This window comes from Eulemur rufifrons, chromosome 19 (assembly GCF_041146395.1).
Source record: "Eulemur rufifrons isolate Redbay chromosome 19, OSU_ERuf_1, whole genome shotgun sequence".
NCBI classification, from domain to species: domain Eukaryota; kingdom Metazoa; phylum Chordata; class Mammalia; order Primates; family Lemuridae; genus Eulemur; species Eulemur rufifrons.
The window spans coordinates 57,886,994-57,903,075 of NC_091001.1; the positions used below are offsets into that span (position 1 = coordinate 57,886,994).

Genomic DNA, 16,082 nt, shown 5'->3' on the forward strand with positions numbered 1-16,082 from the left:
TTTCTGTGTGTGGGTGCATATGTGTGTGTGTTTAAAAGCACCTCAAATATATTTCTTGAAAGACAGGGAAGAATGAATAAAAAACAAAAAACCCCAAATAAACAAAACCCAGGCAATATTGCTCAAAATAGAGGTCATTCTAAACTCGAAGCTTCCCCACATCAGGGTTATATTTTGCAGATTCTGAAGCATCTAGCAGCAAAGCCCTTCGTTCAAGAGGTAATTTGTAAATGAGTGTTGATGAAAAGAATGACAACTCACAATAGCACTGTACTACACTTTCTCACTCTTTTCCAGTTGATAAGGAATGTTATAGTGAGGAAAGGGCAAATGGCTTTTTTTTCACCTGTGTGCAAAGGTTAACTAAAAAGTCCACGAAAAAGGCAGTCACATTGCCAGATGCAATTTGTAGCCATGTACCTGGATGTGTCTCCTTCTGGTGTGCTCAGAAGTCATTAGGGGATGGCCTGTATTCAATGCTTTCCTGTTGTACTTGCTCCGCTTCTCAAGGTATCTCCTCTGTTGATTGGTGATGCTGCTATGTAATTTAATTTGCCTAGGTGACAAACATACTCTGTCATGGCCAAAAGCTTGGATCAATCGGGCAGTGTCAATGGTAGAAATAGAGCTACTCCTTTCGTGCAAAGCTACCTCTCCATCTGTTTGGGTTAATATATCTGATTCCACAGAAGTGGTGGAAAGGATGTTGGTAGGAGTATCTGTGAGCAGTTCACTCTCCTCTGAGGGTCTAGAATCTGATGAAGTGTTGCTTATATAATTAAAACTTGGCTGTTTTCTCAGAATGTACTTATCAAATTTAATCTGCTCAATTTTAATCTGATTGGATCTTCCAGCTTGATGAGTGGAGAGCACCTTACTTTTTTTAAGATCTCCTGTGTTTTTACGGCTTTTCTCTAGGCTTTTATACCGCTTCTTTTTCAGAAGCTTGTTTCTCTGCTGTTGTCTACCACTCCACTGCTTAGCACCTCGTTCCCCTCTGCTATCATCATGTGTACTTTCCGAGGCCTGGAGGGAATGTGTGATGGGATTCTGAAGAAGTTTAGCCAAACGATCAAGCCGCTCCACCAAGGATAGTTCTTTCCTGTCCCTGAACTCAGGTGGTTTCTGTTGCCTCTGTCGCTCCTGATACTTGTTCCAGAGTTCATTTAAACTCACAGTGTGCGGAGTTGTTAGCTCTGGGGTGACCTTATGATCCCTTTTTGGATCACTAATTTGTCTGTTATGCTGTGGGTGATCTCTGCCCTCACTTTTAGGAGTATGCATTACTTCTTTGTTTCCCAAGTTCACGTTGATGCTGAGGCTCTTTATCCTGGCATAATCTGTTTTAGTCTTGTCCACATTTTGAGAAGAGGGAAGAAGAAAAGTGTGTTCTCTATGTTTGCCCTGATGATGCTGAAAGAAATCTTTCCAAGAATGCCTCATGAAAACACTCCTTCCCAAAGATTCATGGCCAAAATCTTGATCACTGGGTAGGTGCACTGGATGATGAATGTAAAACTTGGCTGACCTGAAGACAGAATGGGTGGTATTTTCAAATTCTGAACGACACTCGGACTCTGAAAAGAAAAAAAAAAAAAAAAAGATTTTGAAAGAACTTAAAAATGTTGGCATTCCCTTTAGAAATACTGTTCACACTTAATTCTTTAGATATAGAACAAAGACTAAAGGAATGAAGAGTTTATATAAAGTGTGAGAAAATTCACTGCCTGCACAAAAGATTCATGCCTTGTTCTTAGCAGCCAGACTGGGTAGGAAAGGTGAGTAACTAAGTAAGACTGGTAAGTAAAAGTTTAAGAGATTCTGGGTCAAAAGACCTGGATTCTGGGCTGGACTCTGCCACTGACCTGCTACGTGACCTCAAGGAAGGTACTTTAGTTCTCCAGAACTAAGAGCACCTGCTATCTGTATTTATCACCTGTTATGTGTGGAGGTGTCAAGATATGTGCCCTATATCTGCTTTTATAAAAAAAAAAAAATTAATCCTGCTAATAAAACTGAGATAGGTATTGGTAACTCCATTTTCACCTAAGAAGCCTGAGACTTCATTTTCATCACCAGTAATTACATAGATGAAATTAAAAAGAAATCTTTTTACATGTTTTATTAGAGGCTTTTAAAATTCTTTTTCTAAGGCCAGGCGTGGGTGGCTCATGCCTGTAATCCTAGCACTCTGGGAGACCGAGGTGGGAGGATTGCTTGAGGTCAAGAGTTCAAGACCAGCCTGAGCAAGAGTGAGACCCCCATCTCTACTAAAAATAGAAAAATTTGCTGGGTGTGGTGGCGCACACCTGTAGTCCCAGCTACTTGGGAGGCTGAGACAGGAGGATCCCTTGAGCCCAGGAGTTGGAGGTTGCTGTGAGCTAGGCTGACGCCACAGCACTCTAGCCCAGGCAACAGAGCAAGACTCTGTCTATAAAATGAAAAGTAAAATAAAAATAAAATTCTTTTTATATAAACTATCTTCATTTTCTTCCAAAATTTTTTAGTGTGGTAAAATCACATAACATAAAATTTACCACTTTCCATCTTCACTTTTTGACAACCATTACTCTATATCAAAAGAGGCATTTTTAGATATAATAATGTCTTATAATTTTCTGATTTGAATGTGTCCTTCTAAAATTTAGGTTGAAATTTAATCCTCAATACAACAGTATTAAGAGGGGCCCTTGGCTGGGGGTGGTGGCTCACGCCTGTAATCCTAGCACTCTGGGAGACCAAGGCGAGAGGATCGCTTGAGGTCAGGAGTTCGAGACCAGCCTGAGCAAGAGCGAGACCCCGTCTCTACTAAAAATAGAAAGAAATTAGCTGGAAAACTAAAAATATATATAGAAAAAATTAGCCGGGCATGGTGGCACATGCCTGTAGTCCCAGCTACTCAGGAGGCTGAAGCAGAAGGATTGCTTGAGCCTGGGAATTTGAGGTTGCTGTGAGCTAGACTGATGCCACGGCACTCTAGCCCAGGCAACAGAGCGAGACTCTGTCTCAAAAAAAAAAAAAAAAAAAGAGGGGGCCTTTAAGAAATGATTAGGTCATGAGGGCTCCACCTTTGTGAATGGGATTAGCACCCCTGTACAAGGGCTTGAAGGAGCCTGTTTGGCTCTTTTCCAGCTTTCACCATGTGAGGACACAGCCACAAAGCGTCATCTTGGAAGCAGAGACTGAGCTCTCACCAGACACTGAATTTGTTGGCACCTTGATCTTGGATTTCCCAGCCTCCAGAACTGTGAGAAATAAATTTCTATTATTTATAAATTACCCAGTCTGTGGTATTTTGTCATAGCAGCAGGAATGGGCTAAGACACAATCACAAACCCTAATTATAAACTCTAATATGGGAGCAATATGCATCATGGGCAGAAACAAAGACATACACATGCAACTATGGGATCCTTTTCATCCATACTACAGATCATTGGCAACCAGAAATTTCATCAAATACTCTAGGAATCCGGATGGATTTTCCTAGTATATAGTGGGATACATGGGATCTGCTTTCATACCTAAAGTATAAAAAGACTACACTTTTAGAATTATCTAACAATATTAAAAATTGGGAGATTTCACTTAGTTTCTACAGGTTCTCGAGATTGCAGCTACTGCATCAAAAAAATACATAAAAACAAATATGTAATTATAAATGGTTTAAGGGTTATGAAGGAGAAAACCAAGGTAATATAAGAATAATTTAAATGAGAAATGGTAATTAGAGAAGGCTTCTCTAAGGGGGCTGAAATATGAAGTAAAAAGGAGAGCTAACCAAACCAACAAAACCTAGTAGGTGAAGAACATTCTGGGTAGAGGGATAATCACGTATGGTTGCCCTGAGGCAACTGCTACCTATACCCATCCACCTGCTCCTACAACCTTTTTGGATACAGAGGCAGGACCACCCTTCCTTCTTTAAAAGGCAAGTCACTCCACTGGTGCTCTGGAGGCCAACCCAGCTTCCTTTCAAGACCTTGGTTCTTTTCTCTTTCATATCTGCCTTACATCTTCAGGCCCTCCCCCTCTAATAGATCATTTCCAAAAGCTTGAAAGCATTACTAAGTATATCATATCTTTAGAAAACCCTCACATCTTCCTCCAGGCACTAGCCCATTTCTCTGTTCCTCTTCATAGCAAAGCTTCCAAAGTGGAAAATATATATTTTCCTGTTCTTTACCTCTTTTCCTACCCTAATTCACTCTTCAAATTACTTCACAATACAGCCATACTATTGGACTAAAACTGCTCTTGCTAATATGATCAATGACCTCCAGTATGGCCAATTCCAGGGGATGTTCTCATTCTATATTCTCTTTCTAGGTGATCTCATCTTTTCCTGTGGCTCTTAGTACCATCTTCATGCTGTTAACTACGCTCAAACTTACATTTCAAGCTATGATTTCTCTGTTGAGCTCCAGATTCATCTACTCAACTATACATTTGATATATCTACTTGGCCACAGCCACCTCAAATTTTAAATGCCCCTAAATGAACTCTGTTCCAGCCTCCTCTAGAACTGTACCTCTCCCAATCTTCTATATCTCTATAAATGGCACATTACCCTATTGCCCAAACCAAAATCTGGGAGTTGTTCTCGATACTTCCAACTCCCTTCTCTTCCTGTTCCTACTATTAATCCCTGATCAAACAATCATAAATCTGTCCAATTCTATTTCCTCTCACAATACTGCATGTCTCTAATAGGTCTCCTGTCCCTTCTTGTCCTTTTCCCAATTATTCTTCAAACAGTGGTCAAAGTAATCTTAAAAATGTAAACTGGACCTGTCATCTTCTATTTAACAACTTTCAATGGCTTTTTCTTGCATTTAGAACAAAACCCAAGTGACTTAACAAGGCATAAAAGTACTATATAACTTTCCTTCCTCATTGTGTACCACTCTCCTTGACAACATACTTCAACCCTTTAACCGGGGAGAGCATGCTGGCCTCTCCCCACTTTATCAAATAGCATGAGTAAAGGCCTATGAGTGGGAAAGCACTAAGCTAATAAAGGAAGACTATAATTATTCAGTGTGTGTGGCTTATACAAGTTGTAAAGTAGAAGAAAATACAGTAGGAAAGGTTACTTTGGGCAAAGTCCTATAGAGCTGGAACAACAGGTCAAGGACTTCAGATTTTTTTCTTAAAAAAAATGAAGACCCAGTATACCATTTTAAACACAGGAATAACATAATTATGGCTGTATTTCAGAAGGAATACCTTGGTAACAGGATAAAAGAAGCAAAACTTTGAAGGGCTATCTAGAATATACTCTAAACAAGTAAAACAATAAGGAAATAGATAACATTACTCTAAAATATGTTTGTTTTAAAATATCAATATTTTCAATCAACACAGTCCCCCTGATTTGGAACTGAAGTATAGGAAATAGTAAAAATGAGCAAGCTAAATTTCTTAGATATAAAGGGCTCTACAGAGCATCAGAATTAGATAATCACCATCTCATGACACTTTGTTGATAGTAAAGGTCCAACCAGTTAAGGTGGTTATTTACTTCTGATAATGATATTAATTTTATACACAGCATTTGCAAAATTTCTCCAAAATATATCAAAGTACACAGAAAATATGATTTACTGTTTTTTAAAAATTAAACATGCAAAATATCCAAATAAGGTGAAAAATAAAAGTCTCCCTGCTATCACTGCACCTCCTCTAGTCCCACTTTCCAGTGATAACTACTATTAAACAAGGTTTCTTCTGTCCATTTAGATAAATTCCTGCTGAGTAGCACAAAAATATTTGTTCACATAAAAATTTTAAGCATATACAAACATTTTATATAAACTGATTTGATGTACCATAATTTAAGTAGGTATTTGTTTTTTTCCCAATTGTTTCTAAAGCACACTACAGTGAATATCCTATTGTGTGGGTGTGTGTGTAATTTTATTTTTCTGGTATAGTTTATCTGTATATCTATAATTTCTGTAAGTGGAAATGCTGGGTGAAAAGGGAAAATTCACTTCAATATTAGTTAGATATTGCCAAATTGCCCTGCACCTTCAAAAAATGTTGCAACAAATTTGTACTTCTAACACAGTCTTATAAGAGTATGTGAATGTTTCCCCATGTACTCAACCATACTAAAGATCACCAAATCTTTTCTTCTGTGCTATTGTGATAGGCAAAACAAAATCAGTGGTTTTAGCATATTTCGTTAACTATTAAGAATGTTAAGTATTACTTCAGGTCTTTTAATAGCCATTTGTATTTCTTTTACTATAAACGTCCAGTTCATGTCCATTGACTGTTTTTCTATGAAGGTTGTCTTTGATTTGTAAAAAACTCTTTGCATAGTAAGAAAATTAGTCCCTTTTCTCAAGTTTCTCAATTTCTTAAAACTGTTTTCCCACTTTCTATTTATAAATTGGCTTTGCATTACAGTATTTTCTACCAAGAAGAAACTTTTTTTTTTTTTAGGTTTATGCCCATTTATTTAATGAAAATACAAGAGACAAGCTACATCAAAATTATCCTACAATGCTCTCTTAATCTAGTATCCAGCAGGAAGAAAATTGAGCACAAAATAGTAAATTAATCCATTTAGCTCAGTAGATACTGATATAAAAGTGTTCATGCTGAAGGAGAAATACATAAAATTTAAGAAATAAGCACCATAGAATGGTTATAGAGCATTTTTACTGTGACACACTAACATTTACATTGTTATATAGAACATACCAACACACTCACATATACAGACATATATGGAGAGAGTGTGGAAAGGAAAGAATAGAAAGTTGTCCATTTTCAGTATACCCAACAAGGGAAACTCCAGAAGAAATGTAGCATTGAACTAGAAATTGCATCTAAATATCACGCTATCCTCATTTTCCTCCTCCTGCTTCTCATTTTCTTTCATTATAGCTCTCCCTATATTTTCCAGCCACACCATATTTAGTCATGAATTGTCCAGGGTGCAGTCTCAATGCTCATTATTCTTTGAACTTAGTCCCTGAGTGATCTCCTCCATATCCACCTCTAAAATATTACCACAAAATTTCAATTGGTAGCCAAATTCCTCCCCTAGATCCTACCCTTTTATATAAAACTATATTTGCAATATTCTACTTGGAGTCATGAAAGAATTTCAAATCTACCCTGTCCAAAACAGGAATCATTTTGATCCTCTCACCTCACTTCACTTCCTCCAAATCCATAAACGAGACTATCTTTATTTATTTATTTATTTCAGCTTATTATGGCGGTACAAAAGTTCAGGTTATATATATTGCCCATGTACCGTCCATCCCCCCGAGTCAGAGCTTCAAGTGTGTCCATTAAGTAATAAGTTGTAGACACTGTGGCCTTTCACCCTGGATATCATAGTGTATATATCCTAATGAGAAAGACATCCCCTTACATATCATGATATAATCATCAAATACAGTTAAATTAACATTGATATGATACTAGCGTGCAGTGTGTGTTCAAATTTCAGTAATTGTTCCCAAATTGTCCATTATAGCATTTTTTCCCCTGGACTGGAGTACAACCTAGCATCTTAACTGCATTTAGCTGCCATGTCTCTTTAGTCTCCTTTAACCTAGAACTGTTCGTCAGCTTTTGTCTTTTATGACACTAACGTTTTTGATAAGGATAAGTCAATTGTTTGCAGAATGTCCTTCAGTTTGAGTTTGCCTGAGTTTCATTGTGATTAGATTCAAGTTATGCATTTTTGACAAAAATTCTATGTAAGTAATGTGTCCTTCTAAGTGCATCACATCTGGAAATACGCGATTTCAATCTGTCCCATCACTGGTGCTATTAACTTTACTTGGTTAAGATGATGTCCAGAGTTCTCCACTGTAAAGGTAACATTCTTCCTTTTGTAATTAATGAGTTATTTGTGATAAGATATTTTGAGGCTGTATAAATACCTTGCTTCCTTACAAAGATTCTTTGACCAAATTTTAGTCAGGCTTCTGACCCTTCTAGTTCATCTGTGCTCTTCCTTATAAAGGCTAGTTTTATTAAGAACTCTAAGTCAGTTTAGCAAGACATCTCCACCCTTGATATTTGACTGCCCTCCATATTTGATGAGGTTCCTCATCTTCCACCATTCTCTACGTGATCTAATCACCCTGGACTGTTTTTAGCAAAAAACCCTGTTAGTAACAGTCTGTTTAGCCAGAAACCCTCTTACCCCTGATGTTATCTTTTAATAATTTTACATCTACTGACTCCCACCCTGCTCCTTGACTGTAAATTCTCACTTGCCCATGATGTATTTGGAGTTGAGCCCAATCTCTCCCCCACTGAAAATTCCTGTTGTAGTGGTCCCTTTACCTATATCACTATGGTCCTGAATAAAGTCTGCCTCACCAGGCTTTAACAAGAATCACTGAATAATTGTTTTAATACCTGCAATAATTTTCACTTGATGATTTTATCATTAATTGATGATTCTTGGTTAAATCTATTATTAATATGATGGTTATAATATGGAAATTTCTAACTCTATTTTTCCTTCTACATTTACTTGACATGATACTGTAAAGACAAGCTTTTCCCTTTCTTATCTATCATCTATCAACCTGCTCTAATGTCAGAATGGATGCATGAATTTTTAAAAATAAATCTTATTTTAGAATAGTTTAGATTTACAGAAAAACTGTGAAGACAATATAGATAGTTCCCCATACTCTATACCCAGTTTCCCCTGTTAACATCTTGCAATTATACTACATATTATAATGAATGAACCAGTAAAGATACATTATTATTAACCAAAGTCCATGCTTTATTAGTATTTCCTTACTTTTTACCTAATATTGTTTTTCTGTTCCAGGGTCCCATCCAAGAGACCACATTACATTTAGTTGTCATGTCTCCTTAGGCTTCTCTTAGGTCTGTGACAGTTTTTCAGACTTACCCTGACAGTTCTGAGAAGTATGGTCAAGTATAAATGTCCCTCATTTGGGTTTGTCTGAAGTTTTTCTTATCAGACTAGGGTTACGGGTTTTTGGAAGGAAGACTTAAGAGTTAAAGTGCATTTCTCAGTACATATTAAGGGTGCATACTACCAATATGACTTACCACTGTTGATGTTGACCTTGACAACCTGGCTGAGTTACTGTTTATCACGGTTCTTTACTATAAAGTTACTCTTCTTTCCCCTTCCTACGGTACACTCTTTGGAATGAAGTTACTAATGTGCAACCCATTCTTTAAGAGTGTGGAGTTGGCCGGGCGCGGTGGCTCACGCCTGTAATCCTAGCACTCTGGGAGGCCGAGGTGGACGGATCGTTTGAGCTCAGGAGTTCGAGACCAGCCTGAGCAAGAGCGAGACCCCACCTCTACTAAAAATAGAAAGAAATTATATGGACAGCTAAAAATATATATATGGAAAAAATTAGCCGGGCATGGTGGCGCATGCCTGTAGTCCCAGCTACTCGGGAGGCTGAGACAGGAGGATCGCTTGAGCTCAGGAGTTTGAGGTTGCTGTGAGCTAGGCTGACGCCACGGCATTCACTCTAGCCTGGGCAACAGAGTGAGACTCTGTCTCAAAAAAAAAAAAAAAAAAGAGTGTGGAGTTATGCTCCACCTCCTTGAGGGTGGAATCTCTACATACATTATTTGGAATTCTGCATAGGAAACTGTCATTTCTCCCCATTTACTTATTTATTCAATCATTTATTTATATCAATATGGCATTCTAGTTATTTCCTTCAAGAGAGTTTTTCAGGATATGTAATCCACTATATTGCCAGGAAAAGACACAAAGAAAACAAAAAGTAAAATGGCAGATGTAAATACAACTATATCAATAATAACATTAAATATGAATAGATTAAACAATTCAGTGAAAAGGCAGAGATTGTCAGACTGTATAAAAAAAATGTGATCTGGCTGTGCATAGTGGCTCACTCCTGCAATCCTAGCACTCTGGGAGGCCAAGGTAGGAGGATTGCTTAAGGTCAGGAGTTTGAGACCAGCCTGAGCACGAGTGAGATCCCATCTCTACTAAAAATAGAAAAAATTAGCCAGGTGTGGTGGCATGTGCCTATAGTCCCAGTTACTTGGGAGGCTGAGGCAGGAGGATATCACTTGAGCCCAGGAGTTCGAGGTTGTGGTGAGCTATGATCATGCCACTGCACTCTAGCCAGGGTGACAGAGAGAGACTCTGTCTCAAAACAAACAAACAAACAAACCAACCCCCAAAAAACCCCACCATGACTCTACTATATGCTATCTATAAGAAACATACTTGTAGATTCAAAAATACAAATAGAGCTGGACATGGTGGCTCATGCCTATAATCTCACCATTTTGGGAGGCCAAGGTGGGAGGATCTTTTAAGGCCAGGAGTTTGGGACCAAACTGTACAACATAGTGATACCCCATCTCTACAAAAAAATAAAGAAATTAGCTGGATGTGGTAGTGCACACCTGTAGTTTCAGTTACTCAGGAGGCTGAGGTGGTAGGATCGCTTGAGATCAGGAGTTTGAGGCAACAGTGAGATATGATAGCACAACTGCACTCTAGCCTAAACAAAAGAGTAAAACTTTGTCTCAAAAAAAAAAAATAAAACAAAACAACCCCCCAAAATACAAATAGACTTTAAAGTACACATGGAAAAATATATCACACAAATGACAACCATAAGAAAGCTGGAGTGGCTATACTAATATCAGACAAAACAGATTCTAAAATACAAAATGTTACTACAGATAAAGAAGGATACTTTATAATGATAAAAGGGTCATCCATTAGGAAGAAATAAAAATTATAAACATATATGCACCAAATTAAAGAACATTAAAATAGATGAGCAAAAACAGACAGAAACGCAGAAACAGATAATTCAACAGTAATAGTTGAAGACTTTAATATCCCATTTTTAATAATGGATGAACTACTAAACAGAAGATTAACAGAAAATAGAATATTTGAACAATGCTATAATTGAACTAGATCTTAGAGACCTATAAAGAACATTCCACCCAACAACAGAATATATATTGTTCTCAAGTGTATATAGTATATTCTCCAGGATAGACTGTATGCCAGGCCATATAGCAAACCTCAATAAACTTAAAAGGATATAAATAATACAAAGTATGTTCTCCAATCACAGTAGAATGAAATTAGTAATCAATAGCAGGATAAAATTTAGGAAACGCAAATATACGAAAAATATGTGAAACCCTAAATCATCTATGGGTTAAAGAAGAAATCAAGAGGGAAATGAGAAAGTACTTTGTAATGAATGACAGATTTATGAGATGCAGCTAAAGCTTGGAGGGAAATTTACACCTATAAATGCCTATATTAGGAAAAAAGAAAGAGCACAAGTAAAAAAAAACCCTAAATTTCCACCTTAAGAAAACAGGAAAAGAAGAACAAATGAAAACCCAAATAATCAGAAGGAAGACAATAATAGAGTTTAAAAGAATGAAATAGAGAATTAAAAAATAGAGAAAAAATAATTGAAACCAAAATCTGGTTATTTGAAAATATCAACAAAATTAATAAACCTTTAGCTAGACTGACCAAGAATAAAATGAGAAGATTCACATAAAAAATGAAAGAGGCAACATTACTATTGACCTTACAAAAATAAAAAGGATTATAAAGGAATACTATGAATAATGGTGTGATAACAATTTAGATAACTTAGATGAAATGGACAAATTCCATTCCTAGAAAGTCACAAACTACCGGATCTGATTCAAGAAGTAACAATCTGAATAAACCTATGGCAAGTGAAGAGATTAAATTATTAATTTAAAAAATTACCTACAAAGAAAAGCCCAGGCCCAGATGGATACTCCAATGAATTCTACCAAACATTTAAAGAAGAATACATACTAGTTTTTTCCATAAACTCTGCCAAAAATTAAGAGAACACATCCCAACTAATTTTATGAAGCCAGTGTTATCCTTATAAAAAAACTCAACAAAAGTATCACAAGAAAAGGAAACAACAGTCCAGTATCTCTTATGAATATGGATGTAAACAGAATCCTTAACAAAATAGTGATAAACGAAATCCAGTAACACATAAAAAGAATTATACACTTTGACCAAGTGGGATTTATTCCACGAGTGCAAGGTTGGCTCAATATCCAAAAATCAGTCAACAGAATAAAAAAAAAATCACTTGATCATCTCAATAGAAGCAGAAAAAACATTTGACAAAATCCAGCCCTTTTCTTAATAAAAACACTTAACAAACTAGGAACCGAGATACCTTCCTTAATCTGATAAGGGCATCTATGAACAGCTAAAATTATACTTAAGTGGTGAAAGATTGGCTGCCTGCCCCCTAAGATAGGAACACAGAAGGCTCTTGACACTTTTATTTGACATTGTACTGGAGTGCTAGCCAGGGCAATTAGGCAAAGACAAAAACAAAACAAATGAATAAAATCAAAAGACATTCAGATTGCAAAAGAAAAAGTAAAACTATATTTGCAAATGACAAGATCTCATATCTAGAAAATCCTAAGAAACCCATAAAAAACTATTAGAACTAATAAATGAGTTCAGTAAGATTGAAGAATAAAAGATGAATATTCAAAAATCATTTGTATTTTACACATTTACAGTAAACAAATCCAAAATGAAATTAAGAAAATTCTATTCATAAGAGCATCAAAAAGAATAAAATACTTAGGAATAAATTTAATTTAAAAAGTGCAAAACTTATACTCTGCAAACTAGAAAACATTGTTGAAAAATTAAAGAAGATCTAAATAAACGGAAAACATCCCATGCTATGAAATGAAAGACTTATTTTTAAGGTAGCAATACTCCTCAAATAGACCTAAAAAGTCAATGCAATCCCTATCAGAATCTAGCTTGCCTCTTTGCAGAAATTTCTAAGATGATTCTAAAATTCATATGGAATTTCAAAGGACCCAGAATAGCCAACGGGATTATGAAAAAACAAAAAAACAAAACAAAACAAAACACTCCAAAGTTGGAGGGCACGTCCCAATTCCACAACTTACTACCATGCTCCAGTAATGAAGACAGTGTGGTACTGTCACAAGGATAAACATATAGATCAATGGATTATTATTAAGAGTCCAGAAACAAACCCATACGCCACTATGATGAAATGATTTTTGATAAGAATACCAAGACCATTCATTGGGAAAGAATGATATTGTGACAACTGGATATTCACAGGAAAGAAATACAGTTGGATCCTTACCTCACACCATATACAAAAATCAACCTACATGTAAAAGCTAAAACGATAAAACTTTTTCTTAGAAGAAAACACAGAGGTAAATCTTTATGACCTTGGATTGACAAAGGATGCTTAGATAGTACACCAAAATCTGAGCAACAAAACACAAAACAGATAAATTAGACTTCATCAAAATTAAAAACTTTTGTCCTTCAAAGGACATCATCAAGAAAGTGAAAAGACAACACACAGAATGGGAGAACATATTTGTAAATCATGTATCTGATAAGGTACATGTATCTAGAATACATAAAGACAAATAATCTAATTACAGACCAGGCCAAAATCCGAATATACATTTCTCCAAGGAAGATATACCTGGACAATAAGCACATGAAAAGATGCTCAAACATCATTTAGTCATGAAGGAAATGCAAATCAAAAGCAAAATGAGATATTACTTTACACACTCTAGGATGGCTATAATCAAAAAGACAGAAAACAACAAGTGTTGAGGTTATAGAGAACTTAGAACAATCATACACTGTTGGTTGCAATGCAAAATGGGGCAGCAGCTTTGACAAACAGTCTGACAGTTCCTCAAATGATGTTATTACATGACTCAGCAATTCCACCCCTAAGAGAAATAAGTCCACATAAAAACTTGTACATGAAAATTTATAGAAGCATTATTCATAATAGGAAAAATGGTAGAAATAATCCAAATGTCGATCAATGGACACATGGATAAACAAAATGTAGTGTTAATAGATACATACAATGGAATATTATTCAGTCATTGAAACAAATGGGTATTGATAATGTTATAATTTGGATAAACTCTGAAAATATCATGCTGAGTTAAAAGAAGCCAGGCCCAAAGTCCTCATATTACATGGGTCCATTTATATGAAAGTCCAGAATAGGGAAATCTATAGAGATGGAAAGTAGATTGGTATTTGTTTAGGTCTCAGGGGAGGTAAGGAGATGACAGCTAAAGGGTACAGGTTTCTTTTTGTAGTGAGGAAAAAGATTCTAAAATTGACTGTAGTGATGGTTGATCGTATATATCTGTGAATATAGTAAAAATCATTGGATTATAACACTTAAAATAGATGAATTATATCTCAATAAAATATAGAGACGGAAAGTAGATTGGTATTTGTTTAGGTCTCAGGGGAGGTAAGGAGATGACAGCTAAAGGGTACAGGTTTCTTTTTGTAGTGAGGAAAAAGATTCTAAAATTGACTGTAGTGATGGTTGATCGCATATATCTGTGAATATAGTAAAAACCATTGGATTATAACACTTAAAATAGATGAATTATATCTCAATAAAAATGACCGTTCTACGGTCATTTGGAAAAGACTTTTTTAAGTTCTTTTAAACCATACAGACTTTTACATATATAAGTATATATAAATTAGATCAAGCTCATACTTGCATTATTCCCAGATGTTTAATTTCACTTTTTAAAACTAAATTTCATCTCCACAATCTGTCATGAGCTAACTATGTGTGTTCAAGCTCCCTACTATTATTCTGTATTTGTTCGTTTCTCTTTGAAAGTCTCGTAGGGGTTTCTATTAGTTTATGGTCTGTTTTACTCCCCCCGCCCCCCGCCAAGCAAATTCAACCTTCCTCTCTACTCCTTAAAGCATCCTTTGCCTAATGATATAGCCTAAGAGTTGTTTTCATATAACTTTGTATCTTCATTCTTTTATAAGGCAACATAAACTTCCTTATTGATGGAACCCGCGGTTTTCATTTTGTGAATTTTTTATGCTAAGTTATTTGATGTTTAAAGATTTATGCAAACTATCTGCATTGTGGAATGTAAATCAGTATAAAAATATTCCTCTTTAATTCCTGCAAAACTTTTGGTGAATTTAACCTCATCTATATTAATGTCCCCACATTTCTTTTTTTTTTTTTTTTTTTTTGTTGAGACAGAGTCTCACTTTGTTGCCCAGGCTAGAGTGAGTGCCGTGGCGTCAGCTTAGCTCACAGCAACCTCAGACTCCTCGGCTTAAGCGATCCTACTGCCTCAGCCTCCCGAGTAGCTGGGACTACAGGCATGCGCCACTATGCCCGGCTAATTTTTTCTATATAGATTTTTAGTTGTCCATATAATGTCTTTCTATTTTTAGTAGAGACGGGGTCTTGCTCAGGCTGGTCTCGAACTCCTGACCTTGAGCAATCCACCCGCCTCGGCCTCCCAGAGTGCTAGGATTACAGGCGTGAGCCACCACGCCCGGCCCCCACATTTCTTTTTGAAGAAAAATTTTCTTCAAATTTTGAAAGTAAAATTTTCTTTTTACTTTAAACCTTTCTGAGTCATTGTACTTTTTTTTTTTTTTTTTTTTTGGAGACAGACTTTTGCTCTGTTGCCTGGGCTAGAGTGCAGTGGCATCAGGCCAGCTCACAGCAACCTCAAACTCCTGGGCTCAAACAATTCTTCTGCCTCAGCCTCCCGTGTAGCTAGGACTACATGCGCCACCATGCCTGCCTAATTTTTTCCATATATTTTTAGTTGTCCAGCTAATTTCTTTCTATTTTTAGTAGAGAAGGGGTCTCACTCTTGCTCAGGCTGGTCTTGAACTCCTGACCTTGAGCGATCCTCCCGCCTTGGCCTCCCAGAGTGCTAGGATTACAGGCGTGAGCCACCACGGCCATCCTATTTTACTTTTGATGTCTCTGTTATATAGCCTGGAAGTGAGTTTGCTTTTTAACTCAATCAGAAAAGTTTTGTTTTGTTTTCTTGAGACAGAGTCTCACTCTGTCACCCCAGGTAGAGTGCAGTGGCATCAACATAGCTCACTGTAACCTCAAACTCCTGGGCTCAAACAATCCTCCTGCTTCAGCCTCCCAAGTAGCTTTGACTATAGGCACACGCCACCAGG

General features: G+C 36.5%; 1 protein-coding gene across 1 annotated transcript in view; it reads right to left on the reverse strand.

Annotated features, from left to right (window-relative positions):
- ALMS1 (ALMS1 centrosome and basal body associated protein) overlaps positions 1-16,082 on the reverse strand; it is a 169,892-nt gene that overhangs the window by 35,534 nt on the left and 118,276 nt on the right. Inside the window, exon 16 of the mRNA XM_069494170.1 lies at positions 421-1,577. Coding sequence (XP_069350271.1) covers positions 421-1,577 — 1,157 coding nt within the window. The remainder of the gene's footprint in view (positions 1-420; positions 1,578-16,082) is intronic.